Source organism: Dipodomys spectabilis, unplaced genomic scaffold, assembly GCF_019054845.1.
Source record: "Dipodomys spectabilis isolate Male_0828 unplaced genomic scaffold, ASM1905484v1 ptg000001l, whole genome shotgun sequence".
NCBI classification, from domain to species: Eukaryota; Metazoa; Chordata; class Mammalia; order Rodentia; family Heteromyidae; genus Dipodomys; species Dipodomys spectabilis.
This window is the reverse complement of record NW_024870678.1, coordinates 27,985,991-28,007,589: the sequence shown is the minus strand read 5'-3', so window position 1 is coordinate 28,007,589 and position 21,599 is coordinate 27,985,991. Positions and strand designations below refer to the sequence as shown.

Sequence of the window (21,599 nt, the reverse complement as noted above, 5' to 3'; positions counted from 1 at the left end):
ATACTCTAAGGATTTGAGGAAATAAGGATCTGAGCATTTACTTTTACTATAAAGGTAGGCTTCACATCACTAGATTTTAGGAATGCCTGGACAATTCTGCTATATTGACCTAGATTCATTTCTCTTGTGTTAGCTGAAATCCATCTTACCGACACTGAGGAAAGTCCCTTATGAAACACACTGCTAGAACCACTTAAAATGCTAACAGGTGGATGAAAGTTCCGAGCAAGAGAGGAAGAAGGGGAAGTTTTCACTGTTAAAATGCACATGCAAGACTTACTTTCTCAATTGTGCATACAGTAGAAACTTTGAAACTTATGTTTGTCTGACTCTATGAAGTATTATAGGGTATTTATGAAGATATTCAGTACTAATTTTCTCCTCCTTCAAGTGTAAGCTGATATATATATATATATGTATATATACATATATATACATATATATATATATATATATATTTAACACTACTAAATATTTTTTAAGGTGCCAGTCAGTACTGAATGAACTGCAGGATGCAAAACCTGATGAGTTATGGATCTTAAGGATTTAACTCCTTTTGAAATTTGGTGATTTTCTTTTTGAAGGATGGATCCACTGCTTCTATACTTGCTATGACATTCGGAAGAGACAAGTGACTAGCCTTATTCTGACAATAAGAAGATGAAGATGAAACCAGAATGTCAGCCTTCCTGGGTAAGTCAAAGAGATAGAGGTGTTTGTTTTTTAATTCAGTTCTAACAGCTGTTCAAATGCCAGGACAGTTCCCTGAATTCTGTAGACCTCAGTTAAATCCTGTTTGGAATTAACATAGACTATAGTTAGTATATAAAATACAAGACACTTCAACAGACCAAAAAATATCAAACAAGCTACCTTAACTGAATGATGATCACCAGAGAACTAATTTTTTTGTATTGATTGATGAGGATGCTGATCAAACCCATTTAGCATATTCTTACTGTATTAATATTAATGAGCTTTCTCCCTGCTTTATTGTTTTTTAAAAGATGCCATTGGTCCCTCTGGTTTTTATACTCTGTCTAGTTCTTTCCTGGCTGAGACATTCCTGGAGAAGGGTTTATTTCCTTCCCTATCTGAGGGATTCAGACTTGGTCTATGTCAGTCTCACATTATATCTCATGTTAGTGAAAACCTGGAATTGGGTTACAACTGCAAGAGGAAAAGAAATCAGGGTTACAAGTATAATAGCTCAGTGAGAGAACATGTGCCAAACAGGAAAACAAAACCAAGTTGACCAATCTAATTTTTGCACACAGTCATTTTCTCCATAGAACAGAAGTGTAGTGGCTAGGTTGCAGAAACAATGGCAGTGAGTAGAGGTGTAACTGTAAAATAGGACTGGTCAGGTAGGAAATCAGAACCTTATTCTGTGAAATACAGTTTATCTCATGAGCCTTTAATTCTTGCTATTTTTTTTAATTAAAGGTTTATTGTAATAAAGTACCTGGTGACCCTAATTACTTATTTAAGCCAGCAGTGGTTAATTTCTTTTTTACTTTTAAACTTTTCTAACAAACAATTTGAAAGCTTTTCTAACATACAAGTTTTTCTACACCAAATGGAAGAAAGGTGTGGGTAGTTCATAAACCTAATATATTATGCAAGAAAAAACAATATATTAACATTCAACTTTTTATGCTGAATGAATCTCACTGGAAGGATTAAAAAATTGTATTTTATGCATTACTAGTGGGAAAAGACTGTTCTTTCCATCAACCAAACAGGAAGTTTCTTGACAAGTATCTTGAGTGACAAAATGATGTTAATGTATCACATTTACCATGAAACAGAGCTCTCATGATTAGAAATTGAAAAACTTCAAAGTTTATAAGGATAGAAGAAAAAAGCAAAGAAACACATTCCTTAGTATTTTTCTCAAGACACTAAAACAACAATAAAGTATTATACAAAAGAATATCTGTAAAAATAAACAAGAACAAAATAATTTTTTATAGCTGGAGTGAAACACAAGAACTGGGAATGTAGTTCAGTGGCAGAACTGTACTGCAAAACAATGAAACAAAGCAAAAATCCTCAGCCAGAGTCCGACCTATGGGACATGCACACACATTTTTTTCAAAGCCAAAGAATATCTTTATTAGTGAAATGGTGACACAGAAAGCAGGCTGATTTTATGAATGCATGCAACTGAGTGCACCAAGAGGTGTAAGAATACCAGTTACTTTTCTTCCTTAAAAAATGGTCCTGCCTTTTTATCATAAGTCACTTGGGGCTATTTTTTAACATCTAAATAGGAGAATCCAATTTTAAATGGTTCTTCAGAATGCTAATGAATGGGGGAGGAAAGCAGGAAGGGAAATATCAATTCACCCAACATTTAAAATGTTTACACTTTGGGACTGAAAGTAAGAAATCACAGTCTTTCCCATTCAGAACTAGAAACAATCCAGAAAATTCTATTCTAGCCTCTAAGAATGTTACATATCCTGGGCATTTTAGATAAAAGGGGTACCAAATGATTGTGAGAGAACAATGAAACACAAGCTAGTATTTACAGATCGGTAGAAGTATGTGGAAACTCTGCTTGGACTGGCAGAGAAGAGGACAATAGCAGAAGGATGCTGGTGTAAACAGTACTGACTGTAGCTCACTGGGGACCCAGCTGAACGCTCACCTGACTCGTCCTCTTGCATTGAAAGCAAATACTATATAAGATACGATCTGCAGGCTCTTCATATACAAGGTAAAGTTTTCCTCACACACAACTTACCCAAATTTACTGTGTTTTTAAAAAAACCCATATGGTTGATTTTAATAGCAGCAACCCAACTTTATATAAATGCAGCATTGAAAAAATACTAGGTCCTTTTCATTGTCCTTCAGAACTAACAGCCAGCAGCACTTATGTGTACCTGGCTTATACAAAGGGTCTCGTGATTGTCGATATGATCTTGCTTAGATCAAATAGAAACTTTTTGACTAGCTGCTTGACTCCAGATACTCAAGATAGGGTAAGCCCAAAAGATTTATTTGTGAAGTCTGTATCAGTTTTATAGGGTTACATTACATCTAACTGTATGCCCTGTCCTGCTATCCTGGTGGAGGGCCGAGTAGGAATAAGTATGTAAGAAATGTCAAGTGAATATAGCTGAGCTATGCAAAGCATGCAACAAAATTTCAATGAGCATGCTTGGTAAGAGTTGGTAGAAGCTTCTTGCATTTAAGAAAAAGAGGCATGAACACATTCAGACATATTTCTGGCAACTGGATTCACTGGCACAACATAAAATAATGGTACTATACTGTACCAACTTAATGGTGAGACAAGAATGTTCTAGCAAGTCTTGAAGGAATCTATATCAGTGGTTAGATTCCCAAATCGCTTAAGTTCTCAAATACCAAATGCCCGCTTCAAAAATACATTTGTGCTTTGCTTTTTCTTCATTAACATAATGAAATATTTTCTTTTTCTTTCTGATTTTCAACTCCCACCCATTGGCAGTGCCCAGCAATTGCAATCTTCATTTTTCTTTAAACTACACACTCCATACCATTTGGCTTTCTGGTATTAGGGAGCCAGTGATTGTCTTCTGCTCATTTTCTTCGATGAACACTCCTGATGAAGAACAGCTCATGTAACCAGAGTGTCTGTCCCTTACCATCAATTCACATTCTGGGCAGCAAGGCTAGTTGCACCTTTTCTGTTGCTTACGGACCCCATCTGGGTGATCCAGGAGAAGGATGCTTTCGAACAAAGCTGAGTTCCTTGGCCACAATTAAGCAGAAACACACACATTCACATCTCAGTGCAATATCAGGTTTTTCCAGAAGCAGGGCTTCCAGTAAGGATGATCAATCAATTTCCAAGCAGTCCCATACTTCATTATGGGCGATGGAACCTAGAGCAAAAACAGTTATGGTGAGTCCCTGGTATGTAGCATGCAGTCCAATGCACTGAACAAGGTACAGTCATGTTGATAGGAAAAGCCGCACTAGACGTTCCCTGACAGAATTACTGTGAATAGTTGTTGTCATAACAGAAGACTGTTAGACACATGATGTTGGAGAGTAGAGAGAATCACTTAAAAGATTCCTGACTGATACTCAGTTCAGAGAGCAAGCCAGACTAAATACTGCTATTTTTGTGGGTCACTTTCTCATTCATATTAAACGGAGTGAGATGTTACACCGATGGCTTTGGTTACACCTAGCCTGCAAATATAAAAGGCAGACAAAAATAGACAACCATTTTGTTAGCTTTAGCATCTTACCATCTCCTGCTGGTGACTCCAAATTAGCTTTTCCACATCTAGATTTGGAAATACTCACTGGGCATTTCTACCAGGATAGTCTACAAGTAACTTATAAAACATGTTACTAACTATACAACTTTAGTTAGTTAGCCTCCATTGGTACTTTCTCTCTTGTTCAATGGTTTTACTGTTTAAAGTATTAACTTCTAGAGTTGCAAGTCCTTTCTCATCTTTGTTCTTCCTTTCCCATGTATCATGAAATCCTGCCAGGACCGCTTGTCAGAACCATTAAAGCTTTCACGTCTAGTGCTGGCATTACTGTCACAATTTGCTTGCTAGCCAGAGGGCTGGCTTATTTTCCTTCCAAGAGGGTTCTTGAACATTCTTGCATTTGTGCAGCTTGTGCGTTTGAGCACACTGTCTCTTCTAACAATGCAGTTCCCTCACTCCATTTCCCATCTGTGCTTTCATTGTTAAGGTCAAGGTCAAGAGCCGTCTTCTCCAGTATGCTTTATGTGATCAAGCTCTTCAGCCCGCTCTGTGTTTCCACCTTTATGCAGCTCTGCTTAACCTCGCCAACTCTGTTTTCAAATTGCTTTCCCTGTCCCAGGCTCCATACCATCCCTAGCCTTTTCATTGTGAAATACAGATCCCACTTGGCCTGTTCAGAATTGTATTCTTTCCATTCTTTACAAAATATAGTTGTTTTTTTTTTTTTGTTTTGGTTTGGAGCTATGATTTAAAGCTCTTCAGTTTGTTTTCAACATACTGTCTTGTACATCTCATTGTGACAATGGTCATCCTGTATCCTTATTTCAGCATTTTGTTATTTCCCTTCTCCTCCCCAAATTAGAAAAATGTATATACAAAATGCAGAACAGTGGAATCAAATACAGTGATAACAGGGGTTGTACCATGGGGAAGAACACACAAAGAAACACACAAAAAAATCACTTTACAACTTTGCTGGGGGGGGCGGGGGGAGGTGTTGGAGTGGGAGAGGGGAGGGAGGAGTTGGGGAGTTAGGGGAGAAAAGGGATGGTAGGGGAAAAATAAAGGAGGGGGTAACAATGCTCGATACCTAATGGGCTCATTACCTTGCTCATGTAAGTGTAACCCCTCTGAACAGTATCTTTACAATAAAAAATATATATTAAGAAAAAAAAAGCCCTTCAGAATGGGGCTTACCATGTTTCTATCACTTCTCTTTAGTATGCAAATGCTAGTCATTAGCTCCCACAATGCTTTGTGTACACATTCTGTCTTCGACTCATCTTTTTTCCCATCTCTAGTTTGCAAGGTCTCATTCTCTGCGGTCCCTAAACTCTCTCATTTTCATCTCTTCAGGAAGCACAGAAGCCAATTGTGCTTCTGTGCTTCTGTAGTCTCTGGCACCTGCCAGCTACTTATCACATGCTCTTTGTGCAGGAACTTTGCTGCTAGACCAGGAGAAGATAAGAGAACACCATTCTCATTCACTTTTCCATATTCATGGCATGTACTATCTGGCACAAGGTTGTTCCTTCCCTTCCCTCCCCTTCCTTCCTTCCCTGCTTTCTTCCTTCCTTCCTTTTTTTTTTTTTTTTTAGCAGTACTGGGAGTTTTGAATTAAGAGTTATTTTATTGCTGGTGTTACTTGAGTCATACCTCCAGTCTTTTTTTTTTTTTTTTGGTGCTGATCCTCGGGCTTGAACTTGGGTCCTGGGCATGGTTCCTGAGATTCTTTTGCTCAAGGCTGGTGTTCTACTACTTGAACCACAGCATACTACTTCTGGCTTTTTCTGGGTATTTTATTAGAGATAAGAGTCTCATGGACTTTTCTGGGGGTGGTTTTGAACCTCAATCCTCAGATCTCAGCCTCATGAGTAGCTAGGATTACAGACATGAACCACCAGCACCCAGCTAGTCCTATTTTCTTTTTTTTTACTAGTTATTTTTAGGATAACATCTTGCTTCCTGCCCAGAAACATGACTGAACCATGACAGGCTGACTTTTATACTTGTTGTCACTGAAGTTACAGCACATGTTACCATATCTAGCTTCCTTCCAGGAAGACAGAATCTTACAGGCTTTTCTGCTCAGGCTAGCCTGGATTAACATGCTCTGCATCTCCGCCTTCCACAAGCTTTGGATGACAGGTGTGAGAACCACTGTGTCCAGCTATATACTAAGAAGTGGTGTGTTGAACTTTTGTACCTGGGCTGGCCTTGAACCATGATCCTTGCTTTCTTGGTAGGATGACAGGTGTGAGCTTCTGACACCCAGCCATGGTGTATCATTTCTTTTCCCCCACATGATATACATTTACAAAGTGTGACCATGTAAATTCAAGGAAAACTGAAAGATATAAGAAGAGACCAGATATGACTGGTCCTAAGTTAATTACTGCAGAAGCTGCCTGAGGGGTACATGGGATTTCTCACCTTCTGCTGCATGTTTGACTTCCCAAAAGTCAAAATAAAAAGAATATATAGTGAGCTTTCCCAAACTAGTATGTTGTGGTTAAAACAGGAGTATGTCCATAAATGCAGTGACATCCTTAGGTAGCGCCCCTCACTCAGGGACACTGTTGTGACACTCGGTCACACAAGCATTGCCTATATTGCAATACATAGATATAATATATTCCCAATGGAAGTGGGAGCCCCAGATCTCTGATGACACAAGACAAATGCCTTGTACCTGTGAAACACCCCCTCCCCCACCCCATCTAATTTAGCAGTGTAAATTTAGGCCTCTTCAATTTTGCTGAGCTTTGCACACCAAACATTCAATTCCACATCTTCAGATGTTCTTTGGTTCTGGATTCAAAGGTCAGATGTAGGGTAACCTGATACGAGGTGCTTTCTCTTCCTATTGGGAATGTCTATGGGGGGAAAGAAGGTAAATGAAAGATCTGGTTAAGCAAGGAGCAAGTAAAATTGTGCAGGGAAACCCAGCATTTTTCTGGATTGTAGTCTCCTTTTAGATTCACAAAACTAGCATGGACACTATGAAGAGGTTTTTCCTCTTTACAGGCACCATTTGCCCGGGGGGTTCTTTCAGGAGATAATTAGTATCTCTGGTTTGCACTAGAAGGAGACAGCAGAGCAGAGAGGTGACCAGTCAGTACTGTAGCTATACAATGATGTGCAGACCAAGACTGCACCGACTTATTTTTTAATTTATTTTGTAGTAGTGGGATTAAGCTCAGGGCCTTGTGCTTGCCAGGCAAGTGCTCTACCACTTAAGCTGATACCTCCCAGATCTTTTAGTTTGTTCATCAGATAGGGCCTCAAGCTAACTCTGCCCAGGCTGACCTTGAACTGCCATCTTCTTGTTTATGCATCCTGAATAGCTAGAGTTATAGGGGTGAGCCGCCATGCCTGGATTACAGCATCTTTTTATACAGACTGTGCAGATTTGGTCAACACGTGAAATTAGGCATCTTATCTTCATATTCAGCTCTAAAATTTTACAGTTGGAAGTACTAAAATGTGAATTATTATTAAATTTGTTACTATTCAGTGGTTTGCATTCATTTACCTTCTGGAAGGTTTGTCTGTGTGACCGAATGACAAGTTGGCTTTAGGCTTTGTCTGTGGAGCAATAAAGACTTACTCTGCCCTAAGGATAGTTAAACTGTCATCCCATCTTTTTCCAGAACTTTCTAGAGACTTAAATTTGAAAATACCTACATTTCTTACTCTTAAAACTAGAATGCTTTTCCACCCTTGTGATTCTCCTTCTGTTGAGAGGGAGTGAATGGGATAGGGGGCAAGAAAAAGCTATTTTTTAAATCACAGAATTCAGATGAGGACAACTATTTTCCTCAAGTTTCCCCACAAGTTACCTTGAAATATTGACTCAATTTTCTATCCATTCAATCTCATAATAAAAGAGTAAAATTACTCACAAATATAAAACTTCACTTCTCTGAACTTTCTCATTTGATATTTACTGAGATCCTCAATAATTCATTTCCCTTTTCTTTTAAAAAAGTTTCACTACTGTGGCTCACTGGCTTCTATTGAGCAAACCAAGAGTCTCCTAAACATAGCTGAGAACTCAGGCCATGAGCTGCCTGGGCCTTCTTAATACTGCGCACAGCTTGCAATATTTTCCAACTCTTCAAGTTTCTGTTGAGGTACAAGTAAATGGGGGTACCCAGGAAAGTCAGTACCACTACCTATCCAGCCTTCTTGCTCCTCTGTGGAGGACCTTCATGATTTTATATTGCAGTTCCAAGTACAGTCCCTCTGAGACCATTTTCTGATAAACCACACTTACCTAGGTTATCTATAAATCCATAGAGGATGATAATACCCAAACAGGTCAGAGAATAACATCATTGCTAAAGAAACTTCTATGTACGTGTATACGTGTAATAATTTCACATTTAAAACACGTGAAGAGAAAACAGTCTAATGTTTCTAAATCTGGAAAGGTGACAAGGAGTGAACAGGGCAAATAGTGACAGCTCCCTCCTATGTTGGCCTTTGCCACCCATTAACTAGCCAGGGCAAGCAATGTTATCAGCCTTTTGCATCTTCCAAAGAGACACCAACAAAGGAAGCTGTGTATGGGAATGGAATTTCAGTACTCCTTCATACCTCTCTATGTGGGAGCCCTCTCTGGGAAGTGGAAGGAGGAAAGTCCTAATCCATTTGTTACATGCCTTGAATCTACAGGGAGCACGGAGGTTTAGGGATAGCTTAAACGGTTCAAGGCAATAGAGTCTGCCACTAATTAGAAGGCAGTAGAGCTGCTGCGTAGCTAGGTTACATTTAAAGAGCTAGGTTATCCTTCACAGGCTGCTTACGTCCCCACCCCCAACAAGATGTTTGGATCTAAGAGTACTACTGTCTTTTACATGAGCAATAGCTCAGTGCAAAGCATCATCATAATTGTGTATTATTTTGATTAGGAACAGTACTCTTTACTCCAAACTTTTTCCTTTTAAAAGAACGGCTGAAAACATCTTGAAAAATCATAGCATGATTTTTATATCTCCAGAGCCAAAAATACTTCCCAGATGGAATGCAGTACTAATGATGTCAGATAAATTAATGGAAAATAGCAGTAGACATTTGCTTTATTGCCAAGTTCTGAAGACTACTAAAGGTATGTTTATTTTGGTGATATGAATATTTAATTTTTCCTGATTTGAAAAGACATTTTAAGAGGGCTAATCAATATGTATTTTTTGGAAATCTTTTGCAGTTTGCCCTTGATATTAGCTGTTATTCCCCAAAGCTTATCTACTTGCATCTATTAATACTTACTTCAATAATGAGGATATCAACACATTATTTTGTGGGACACATTAAGAATAATCTCAATTTCTCTAATGAATACAGAGAAATAGACATACAATTCTGAAAGCGAAAGAATATCCCATCAGATGTAAAAAGATCACCTACTCTATTAAATAATGTGACACAGGGATGAACGACCCTCTTATTAGAACATAATCAAGGATCCAGAAACTGGCCCATGTGTATGCTAAAAGAGAATTTTACATCTCGAGGAAGTAAATGGCGTTGAGACAATGAATCATATACAGAGAGTAGAGTTACTTTACTTTTTTGAATATATACAAATAAATGCCCAATGGATAAAATTCCTAAGAGTAAAGAAGCACATATAAAAGTGGAAAATGGTACTTTTATTTTTTTGGCCTTCTTCTGTAAGATACAAAATGATGCGGTAAAATATAAGAACATAGCTTTTGATATGTAAAAAAATGTAAACAGAAGATCATTAAAACAATTAATAAAGGAGAAAAATACAGTGACATATGTAGTCCAGGGTGAATAGCCATAATATCTAAGGAGGCTTTACTAATCATCTAAAAAAGAAAATCAGATGAAAAAATAAAGAATGAATGGTTAATAAAATGTGTTGTTCAATCTCATAGAAATCAGTGAGAGTACCATTGTTTATATTGTTCACTATCAATTTTTAGAATCTTTCCTTTAGAATGTGAATCTCTCAATCACTCCCCTAACTCAACTGTTAATGAGTCAGCCAGCACGTTCATACACATATATGTGCTCTTTTTGGAAGCTAACAGTAGTATGTTTAAAGAGTTATACATATCTCCAGATGGGTAGATAGATAGAGAGAGAGACAGATAGATAGACAGACAGACAGACAGACAGGTAGACAGAGACAGGTAGACAGATAGACAGATCTCTGCTGAGAATTCCACATAAATACTCGTACACCTACACAGATATAGGATTAAGGTAGCAGTCTTTTGATAATGAAAAGCTAATTTCCCCCATAAATATCCACTAGTCATGTCATAGTTCAGCAATTTATCAATGATACACTGTTTATATGTGTGAGAGAGGGTGTATATAAAAACGTATACATACTCAAACGTATACATTTGAAAACAGTCCAGATTTATGATCAGCATCAAACTTTTCCCAGTCTCACTTGTGAGAGTGCTACTATGGGCCTGAAAGGAGTGAAAAGGATTTTCATTTTTACTTTAAATACTGTAATTAAATATATAAATATGGATATATTTTGTTGTTGTTGTTGTTTTTGGTCATGGGGCCTGAACTCTGGGCCTGGGTGCAGTCCCTCAGCTCTACAGCTCAAGGCTGGCGCACTACCACTTGAGCCATAGCACCACTTCAAGCTTTTTCTCCTTATGTTATGCTGAGGAATCGAATACAGAGCCTCATGCATGCAAGGCAAGCAGTCTACCACTGAGCCACCTTCCTAGCCCCTAAATATATTATTTTGTATGTAAACACACATGTGTAAAAGAAATATCTCTAATTCCTACCTATCACCTAATTTTGTTGTATTTGTTCATAGACAGAAACAGTCAGAAAAGGATAAATATCTCCTTTTCATGAAAGGAGAACTTTCATAGCAATACATTGTTTTTAAATTGATTCTTTGCTGCTGCAATTTATTCTCACATCATGCTACCAAATGGAAACATGGTTATCGGAGACCCTGATTTTCAGGAAGGCAATGCAGAAGTAAATCTGTCCTGAATCACAGAGTAGGTGGAGTGGAGCCACAGCAGCTCTGGGATCAGGACACAAGGATATAGACACTTGCCATTTTCTCAATTGCCTGGAGGCCCCGACCAGTTCCGTCACCATAAATATCCTGCTACCTCGTTCTGATTTACTTCACTGAATAGTGCAACCTTAGGTGTCACATATTAGAAAGAACTTTCCCTGACCCACAAATGTTAGCAAGAATAGAAGTCTGGCTTGACAGGGCATGTGAGTGATCCAAGAGTAGATTATGATAGGATAAAGCCCTGAGTAAGAGAAAAATGATACCTTCTGGTTGGTGGAAGCCCTGCTCACAAATACAAACCAACAGCTAGGCTCTGGTGGTTCGTGTGTTTAATCACAATGGCTCAAAAGTCTGAGATCTGAGGATCCTGATTCAAAGCTAGCCCATGAGCCTCTTCTCTTCAATTAACCAGCCCCCAAAACTCAGAACTGGAGGTGTAAGTCAAGTGGTATGAGTGCCAGCTTGAGAGAACACAACAAAACAACAAAATACAACAAATAAGAGCATAAGGCGAGGCCCTGAGTTCAAGCACTAGTATTCGCAAAAAGGAAAAAAAATACAAACAAGATATAGAGAAAACGAACAGATGAAGAAAGAATATGCCTAAGATAAAGAGGTTTTATCTGTGTGCCGGGAATAGCTAGGGAGCATATTGTAATTACAGAGGCCTGCCGTGGAGTTTATAGATGGAGTCTGCTATTATCTAATGTTGGACTACTTTCTTTACCCATGATGACTTGCAGTCCCATATAGACCATTCCAGGAACCACTCCAAGGTCAGGTGAACCACATGCATGGCGCTGCCCTAGAGGCCACCTCTAGCTTAGGCATCAGTATTGGTTTTCTGAGAAGACATAGCATGGTCTTCCTCTTCTTGTGATCACTTGTGTTGGTATTATTTTTATCAATTTAATTTCTAAAGATCTGATTTCTGTGCACATTTCTAGGAACCTTCCTGTTATGATACAGTAAAGCACATACACCTGTGAGACTGAAATAAACAGAACAGCTGTCGAGTGTGTGTGTGTATGTGTGTGTGTGTGTGTGTGTGTGTATGGGGGGAGGAGGAGAAGCAGACAATGTGATCACTCAAGTCCTTTCTGGTTTTAGTACCAAAGCATGCTGGGAGGAAAAACAGCACGTTTATGAGTTGCTATGGTTATGATCTGAAGTGTCTTGTAAAGATTCATGTATTAAAAGTGTTTGTCTTCAGCTTGACCCTATTAGGAGGTGATGGGAACTTGAAGGAGGGGGCCTAATGGAAAGACTTTCGGTCATCGAAGTCGTACCCTTGAGAGGGGTTGTAGGCTTAGTCTCTTCCTCTTATTCTCACAAGATGAGTGGTTTTGCTGTTTATTGCTACCATGTGGTGCTGTCTCACCACAGGCCCCAAAGCAACAAGGCCAACTAACCATGGGCCAGAACCTCTAATGCCGTAAGCTCAAACAAATGCTTTTCTCTGTCTACCTTATCTCAGGTATTTGCTACTGTCACAGATCATTTGAGTAACAGCGTAGTGAGTTGTGGTACTGGTGAAAACTTGATTCCTATTTTAAGTTGCATCCTGTGAAAAGTCCATTTCCATCCTAAGTTCTGTCTGCCGAGCTCAGAGCAAAAACATAAGCACCCATGGTAATGATTACCAATATCTGTTCTGGGCACAGAACTTCAAGTTCAATGACATAGATGATTATCATATAATTAAATAAAATTATCTTTTCTCACTGATATCATTGACTTAGGTTACTGGTAAAAGGAAATAAGGATGAATGTCTATTAGGTAGTTCTGTTAAACAGTTTTCAAAGTCTTAATTGTGACAAGTTAGACTTACTACAAAAAGTACCATATCAAAGCCTTTTCAATGCATCTTATCTACCTACCTTGTAAACTGCCGACTCTCTTCGTGAACTTCCATTTCTGTGCTTTTAAATTCATTTAGTTCTTTCCTTATTGCTGCCTACACAGAGGGGAAAAAAAGACAAGTAGAATGATTATGTAGGTCGTGTATTTCCTGAGTCTTTACACCATTAGTGAAGCAGAATTTTTTTAAAAGAAATGTCTGAGAATAGGATTCCTAATTTCTACCAGGTAATAAATACAATATATTACAAGTTGGGCACCTCCACTCTGAAAACCTGAAATTAGAAATGCACCAGAATCTGGAAATTTTTCAGTGCTAATATGAGGTCACAAGTGGAAAATTCCACATGTGCCGTCATACAGCTGTTGCAAGGTGAAGGTACAGTAAATAATGCTGTGGAAAAATGACCTTCCGGCTATGCATATAAGGTGTACATAAAACACAAATGAACTTGCTTATACTGTCCTGGGGATCAGACCCAGGACCAGTCATGCCAGGTAAGTGCTCTACCACTGAGCTACACCCCTAGCCCCATACAAGAATTTTGGGCTCAGACTTAGCTCTCATCCCCACATCCCATTATGTATATGCAAATATACCCAAATCTGAAAATTATCCCCTATCGGCAACACTTTCAGGTGAGGGTGAATCAAGGTGTAAAGCCAAACTAAAAACTCCTTTGAACAACTAACTTATGCTTTTACAAGGTGAAAACTAGAACCTTGTGGTATTGAGGGAGAGGGCAGGGGGATAAGGGGAGATGGGTAGGTGAAGGGAGCGAGCAAGGGGTGGGCAAATGCAGTCAGCATATTCAATGTATATATGTAATAAGTGGGAGGATTGAAGGAATGGGTGGGGTTGGGACAGCCGGGGGAGAATGATGAAAAGGGGGTGACACGGATTAAGAGACATAGTACTCATAAACGGACATGTTGAGTTGTGACCCCTGAGTACAACAACTTAAAAGATAATCAAAAACTAAAATCGGGGTAGATTGCTTTCAGTAGTCTTTCACAAGGAGCAGAGAAGGCTAGACTCCTGGTCTGGATTTACTCACCTCCCCTCTCTCCCCTGCCACCTCCACGAGCCTAAGAAATTTTAGGGCAGGAACTTTCCGTGAAACAATATTACGTTCCCAGGAAACTTCTTCATTTGGTCCCACCAAAACAACATGGCTTTTGACTAGTTGCCGCAAAGCTACTAGAAAAGCAGTCGCGATTTATTCTTTAATATTGGAAGTCTAAACAGACAGAACTTAAAAATTTCAGTCCTTCACTTAAAGCTACCCAAGGAAAACATCAAATAGGACGCCTTCATATTTAAAGAACACATGACTCGTGCCATGTAAATTTTATGACCACAAAGAGATGCCTATGCTGCTGTTCAGAATGAGAAGCTGACACATTCAGCCACACATTAATCTTAGTGACCTATTAACAAATAGTGGCAGGATCATGCATAGCTTTTGGTTTCAGTTTTTGGCTTATTTTAAATACGTGTGTGTCTTTGGGTGTATACACATACAAATATGTATATGTGTCTTATGTATACTTATATAAACCATGACTGATAAAGAAAGTCCTATTCCAGGTTTGGCTACGTAATTAAAGACTAAGTAATTAAAAACTAGCTTTCTCTGAGACTTAGCTGACAGAACTACATTGGCATTATAAGTATTATCATTGAATTGGCTTCCATGGTCAGAGGCAGAAAATTGCTAGAATATTGAGTGAGATCTGCAATGCGGAGGGTGATCAGGTGGAAGGTGAGTAAGGAACTTGGGAGAAAGCAGTGCAATCAATGAGATGGCCACTGGAATGCTTGCCTTGTCTGCAGGTGTCAACCTGGCCCAGGGCTTGTCTGCCCGGCGGTCATAGTCAGGAGAATCGGTGACTTCCACATACTCATTAAATCTCAGGATCCTTCGAGCTTGGAGCTCCGCCACCGTGGGTCTCAGGCTGAGCTGTAGAAGGGTGGGTGGAAAAGATACATCAGTAAAACTGTTTATAGTCTTGTGGTGGCAAGTTTTTTCTTTTTTTCTTTTTTAACAGACAACACTTTAAAGTTATGGTTAAATAAGGTCACTTTCAAAAAAAAAAAAAGGCAGTGGTGTCTTGGGAATTTGTAACGAGAACTAGAAAGCAGCGTGGCCTCATTTTTAAGACTATAAAAATCGTCGTTGTTAGATAGGTCACTGTGTTTGGCAGTAACCATCCACGTTATGTTATTTTCCTCAACTTGCCAGCGCTGAGATGAAGGCCTGGCTGTCATCCCTAACACAGGCACACACAGTGACCCACACACAGCAGCACGCCTGCTCCAGCATGGCTGAATGATCAAGGAAAAAAACTGTGAAACTTTTAGAAACATGAATTAATTCCCGCTCCTAATCCTCATCCATGAAAGCTGTCCGCTCAGAAATGTCTTTTAAGACCTAGAAAGGTCTAGGAAGGGTGAGCCCGCAGCCTTCCTTGCCAGCAAAACAAGGATCCAGGACCCATGCTGGCAATGACCTTTAGCTCAGAAAGTCAACTTGCAGGACAGGAGAATGGGATAAGGAGGAAGAGTTGCTGGAGAACCATACCTCCTTGCCAACTTTCTGATATTCAGACCACTAGGGTTTATTCTTGTGGCCTTTGTCCCAATGCAATTTCCAATTATATTGAATCTAGCCAGTCCTTTGCTTTCCTTTCTTCGGCTAGTCTCAAGTTCAAAAGAGCCAACACAATGATGAGGGCTGAAAGCAAGATAGCCTCCTTGGTCGACAGGCATCAACATGCACTGCTATGTCAGATTACCTCATCCTGGCCCTTCCTCATTTGAGATGTCCTGGAGTATATACACACAGGTGGACAGACTTCCCTTTTACCCACAGGGCCCATATGTGCGTGTGCACACACACACACACAATATCCAGGCAAACTATTTCCTTTTTAGAGGAGATAGTAATTTGTATTTGCATGGGCTCAGAGATAGATGGTACATTGTGCATACATGCTCAGTAGTCAAAAGCAGTCTCTTTCTTGGTCCTCACTCTACTCCTGAGTAAAACCAGAGTGAAGCAAAGTCAACACTCTACTATTCAAACCATTCCAATCCAAGGATTCCCAGAAGCCTGAATCTGTACCTGGAGTCCACCTAAGTGGGCCTAGGGTAACTTCAGCCCTTTCTGTCTTCCCAGAGCCCTGGTAGCTAGGCAACCTAAGCATTCTGTTATATTCTTAGATGCTACCCATTCTATACTGCTGGATCCTTGCTGCATCTCTTGGGCAAGTGGAAATAAGGAGTAGCAGGGAGAGAAATCCTTGTGCTTTAAGGTCTGACCAGGTGGCAACCCCACAGGTCAGTGGCCACTGATTTCTGATCTGATAACAGATCAGCAATGCTCCACCCAGTCTTCCCCTCAGGACTATGCCAGTCATAGGGTAGATGCCAGAACTATAGATTCACATGGGTCATGGCAGGGAGGGCTCAACGGTGGGACAAGTAGGAGCAAGGGAGAAACAACAGGCACTGTTGAGTCATGGAGGAGCCCAAGTGGGTTGGGGAAAAGCTCAATGCACCCCAGGAGTGCCTCTGGAGCCAGGTAGAAGAGTACTGATGCTGCGAAGTCCCAGCTAGCCCTCAAAGATGTGGGTCAGGCCCCGGAAGCTGCGAAGTCCCAGCTAGCCCTCAAAAATGTGGGTCAGGCCCCGCGCGCTTGACTCTGGTCGTATTTTAGTCACCCCACCCTTTTTTCCCCAGGAATGAAAGGTATATCTGAAGAATTACTGCAAGGATTTATAATGAAAGTTAAAGACTGATAGTGCTTTATTTTTTCCAAAAGAATATTCTTTTGGCAGGGCTCTGGATGAGATTTATATTTTCATACAATGTGGAAACAATTGTCTGAGCAAATTTGTCAATTTGGGTAGCTCTGTGGCAGCCAAACTGGCTGATCAAGCTCACTTAATAAATTACTCCCACTTCTGATAGTGGTAAATCTTCAGTAGTCACAGGGTATTTATTTAATTTATCCGAGACTAAATGGAAAACGAGAACAGTTTAAAAGTTACTTTTTAAAAATGGAAATATATATTTATATAGAAATTTTAATAATTGTTCTCTGAATGGAAGATTTTTGGTGGTATTTTTTGTTTATTTTTGTATTTTTAAAGATTTTCACACAATGCATGAAAATCTTTTGAGTAATAACTTTCCACAGTTAACATAACATGCAAATAGAAAAAAGAACAGTTGTTTTGTTTATTTTTTAATGACTATGATTCTGTAGTAGTCACATGAGAATAATTATGCCTAAGTATTACATTCACATATAAAGTACAAATTTAAACAAACCAACAAAGTTTATTTCAGAGCATTCAGAATGGCATTACCTTCCGGCTAAGTCTACGTTTAAGTTCCATTTTTGCTTCTTGCTCCTCTTCTTCATTCTTTTCTGTTTGTTTTTGGAGAAAAAGCACAACAACTTAATTACTAGAGAGAAATTTCATCATCAGAAATGCCCATCAGATCACAGGTACTTGATTCTAATACTGATCAAACATCCTATTAATGTCTTTAAAAGTTATTGTTAAGAGCTGCGTGGCTCATGTCTGTAATTCTAGCTTCTCGGAAGGGTGCTAGCTGAGAATATTGGTCCAAAGCCCGCCTAGGCTGAAAAGCTCTCTTTTCCAATTAACTAGAAAAATGCCAGACTGGAGGCAAGGCTCAAGGGGTAGGACACCAGTTGAGCAAAACAGCTGAGTATGAGGCTCTGAGTTCAAATCCAAGTACTGTCAAAAAAATTGTTATCTAACCAGATTGTTCCCCTAAAGTTATGACAATGATAAGATCCAAAACTGGGATACTGACAGCCAGGCCACACCTGTAACTGGGAATGTCTAGGTGAACCTTTCACTCCTTGCTTCTGGTTCTTTGTCTGTTTAAATCTATAGCTCATGTCTGTACCCTGAAGATGGATGACAATGGGCTCTACTGATTACCTCTTACTAGAGCTGCCCCTGTTGCGTAATAAACCTGCCTTTCAAAAGAAAAACTAGGTTATGAAGACTTTGCAAAGCCAGGTGGTAGTATGCATGACTATGATCCCTGGTACACAGAAAGTGAGAAGGAGATAGGGTCTTAGTCTAGGATCCACCCTTGGCAAAAGCACAAGACCCTATCCATAAAAATAATGAGAGCAAAAAGGGTTTGAAGCATGGCTCAAGTGGTAGAGCACTTGGCTAGCGAATGTAAGACAAGATTACCCAGAAAGGTCAGTCAGTCATATTTGTACATGTAAATCCTTTCTATAAGTGTGTGTGTGTGTGTGTGTGTGTGTGTGTGTGTGTGTGTGTGCGTGCGCGCGCGCGCGGGGTGACTGCCTTCTTGCATAATTGTTTTACTTTAGTAATTTTAAATCTTTCTGTTTCCCGACCGCATGCTCTATTCTGAATAAAGATGGACAAGAAACTGTCCATATACTGTTCAAAGATGTCTATTGGTGATCATCGCATGGGCTTTACAGGCATGATTTACCAGAATTCAGATGAAATTTTACTTGGGGATCTGGCCTGCATGTGAAGAATCTGAGACATATTAAAAGAGCAAAAAGAGCAAATGAGAACCATCCGATGCATGTCTGAGCTGCTGAGTTCCATTCAAACCCAACCAAAATATTTGATTTGTCTTCCTTGGTTCCCATAGAAGCCGAATGTAAACATTTCTTTGAATTTGGCTTTGAAACCAGAATGTTCTGAATGGGGTTATGGTGTACTGTGGGTAGAAATTATTTATTTTCTTGTGACTTTAACTTTCCTAAGTCTTCTTTTTCCTTAGTGCTTCACCAAGTTGTACAATTGGGTGCTGTGCAACAGATGGAATTTTAAAAAAGGAAACAAACACCCCTTCAGGTTTTATTGGTTGCTTAGTTGAAGAACGTGTGTACATTGCTTCTTGTACCTTTTCTGTTCTATAAAGTGAGGATAGACTTTAATTCTTAAGATACCAATGCTTATGAAAATTATCTTCCAGTGTGGCAAGGAATTTTACTGAGGGGAAATCATGCTGTGGAAGGGATTAATGAAAGAAAAATCTCTTCTATGGCAAGATAATTATAAGTATTTTAAAAATTCAAGTAATGCAGGGGTGCAAATGATTAAAATACACCACAGGACAAGAGGCAGATGACGTGTCACACAAGTGTGTCACACACACTTGTTTATAATTTAGATTTTGTTTGTTTTGACACAGGGCTTACAATGTAGCCCAGGCTGACCATAGAAACAGGTTTTCCAGCCTTAGCCTGCCTAGTACTGGCCCCACAGGTGTGAGGCAATGCACCTGATCTCAGATTTTTCCGTGTGTGTGTGTGTGTGTGTGTGTGTGTGTGTGTGTGTGTGTGTGTGTATGTGTGTATTTGTCTTTTCACACCCTTCAATATATGACCAAGGTTCAAGTAATTGACATATATGAATTAGACAAAGCTTGTAGATGGTTAGGTTTACATAATGGATAAATGCCAAAATTGGGGTTTATATGATTAAAACTGGATGGTGGGGATATTAATAATAAAAAAATCACTGAAATATTTTAGTTAATTCTTCCTGTACAGCTGTTATGCTGGGTTTGTTTATTTTTGCAGTCATGGGTCTTGAGCTCAGGTCTGGGGTGATGCCCTTGAGCTTTTTCATTCAAAGCTAGTGCTCTACCACTTTGAGCCACAGCTCTACTTCTGGTTAATTGGAGATAAAAGTTTTTCTGCCTGGGCTGGCTTTGAACCATGATCCTCTGATCTCAGCCTCCTGAGTAGGTAAGATTTCTGCCTGGGCACCTGGGTGTTATGCTGTATTTTAAGGGTAATTTCAAACAAAACAAGTTAGATATCTAATATATTTCAAAGCTAACACATGTTACATTGTTCATTTCTGCAAAGGGAATATAGTTTTGCCTTATTAAGCCATTGTTCAACAAGGTGACAGCCAGTGACCTTTCAAAACAGAAGGGTCAACTGCAGTAGGAAGTTGAATTCCTTATATTTCTCATGTTCAAAACCATACTTCTAAGGAAGATAGAGGAAGAGAGATAAGGTGGATAGAAGCCCCCAAAATGGCTCCTTGGCATCTTATTAAAGAACAAATATAACATATAACAAATATAACAGTCAAGGTCCAGCAGTATCAACAATGGGAGTTCTATTCTATTGTATTCTATTCATTAATGTGTGTCAGCATGTATGTATTTTGGTGGTATTTGGGTTTGAACTCAGGGCTTGGATTTGTGAGGCAGGTGCTTTATCATTTGCACAATGCCCTAGGCCTGTATTATATATTCCTGAGTTATCAATTTGGAAAAAATGGATTAAAAAGAGCCACACATGTATGTATATGTGTAAACATAGCAGTACTAGGGCTTGAACCCATGGCCACACTCTTGTTAGACATTCTCTCTACTCCTTTACCATATCCTCAGCTCTTTTTCTTTTTTTTTTTTTTTTGCTTCAGATACTTTTTGGATAAGATCTTTTATTTTCCCCCTGGGCTAATCTTGAACTAATGTACCTACCTATGCATCCTACATAGCCAGGATTGCAGGAAGTAGCCACCATTCCCAGCTTTTTGGTTGAGATAGGATTTCAGACTTTTGCCTTGTGCTACCATGATGACATGCTGTATTTTTTGAGGGTACATGTACTACACGTACCCAGGTGGATATTTTCTTTTCTTTTCTTTTTTTTTTTTGGGGTCCGGTCGTGAGGCCTGAACTCTGGGCCTGGGCGCTGTCTCTCAGCTCTTCAGCTCAAGGCCAGCGCTCTAACACTTGAGCCACAGCGCCACTTCTGGCTTTTTTCTTTTTGCTTATGTGGTGCTGAGGAATCGAACCCAGGGCCTCAGGCATGCAAGGCAAGCGCTCTACCACTGAGCCATCTTCCCAGCCCCCCAGGTGGATATTTTCAACAAATGTCAACACACATGTAAGTCGACATCTATGTATTGACAAAATCTGGGTCAACATATGGTTAGTCAGATGTTTTTTTTTTTTTTTTTTTGGTCGGTCGTGGGGCTTGAACTCTGGGCCTGGGCGCTGTCCCTCAGCTCTTCAGCTCAAGGCGAGCACTCTACCACTTGAGCTACAGCGCCACTTCCGGTTTTCTGGTGGTTTATTGGAGATAGGAGTCTCACGGTCTCTCCTGCCCGGGCTGGCTTTGAACCACGATCCTCAGATCTCAGCCTCCTGAGTAGCTAGGATTACAGGCGTGAGCCACCAGCGCCCGGCGGTTAGTCAGATGTTGAAGCAAGAAGTCAACAGATAATAGATGGCAGACATATTGATGTTCATTGTAAAACTCCAACTTTTCTGCATGTTGAAAACATTTCAAGTTGCGTATGGTATCACGTACCTGAATCTCAACAGTGGGAAGGCTGAGGCTAGAGGAACAGGAGGTTCAAAGCCAGCTTGGGCTATAATAGTGAGTTCAAGGACAAC

General features: G+C 39.7%; 1 protein-coding gene and 1 long non-coding RNA gene across 5 annotated transcripts in view; one reads left to right on the top strand and one right to left on the bottom strand.

Annotated features, from left to right (window-relative positions):
• The first annotated feature begins 1,224 nt into the window (after window positions 1-1,224).
• LOC122109344 lies at window positions 1,225-21,559 on the top strand. The gene is made up of 3 exons (XR_006147701.1): window positions 1,225-1,301; window positions 6,093-6,100; window positions 21,548-21,559. It is a non-coding gene; the product is annotated as an uncharacterized LOC122109344 (long non-coding RNA).
• Window positions 2,775-21,599, bottom strand: part of Phactr2 (phosphatase and actin regulator 2) — a 219,642-nt gene continuing 200,817 nt past the window's right edge. For all 4 annotated transcript variants that reach the window (XM_042681349.1, XM_042681488.1, XM_042681427.1 and 1 more), the window contains 4 exons: window positions 17,510-17,571; window positions 14,959-15,096; window positions 13,153-13,229; window positions 2,775-3,881 (listed from right to left, as the gene is read on the bottom strand). In XM_042681349.1, the coding sequence (XP_042537283.1) occupies window positions 3,866-3,881; window positions 13,153-13,229; window positions 14,959-15,096; window positions 17,510-17,571 (293 nt within the window). In that variant the 3' untranslated portion in view covers window positions 2,775-3,865. The remainder of the gene's footprint in view (window positions 3,882-13,152; window positions 13,230-14,958; window positions 15,097-17,509; window positions 17,572-21,599) is intronic.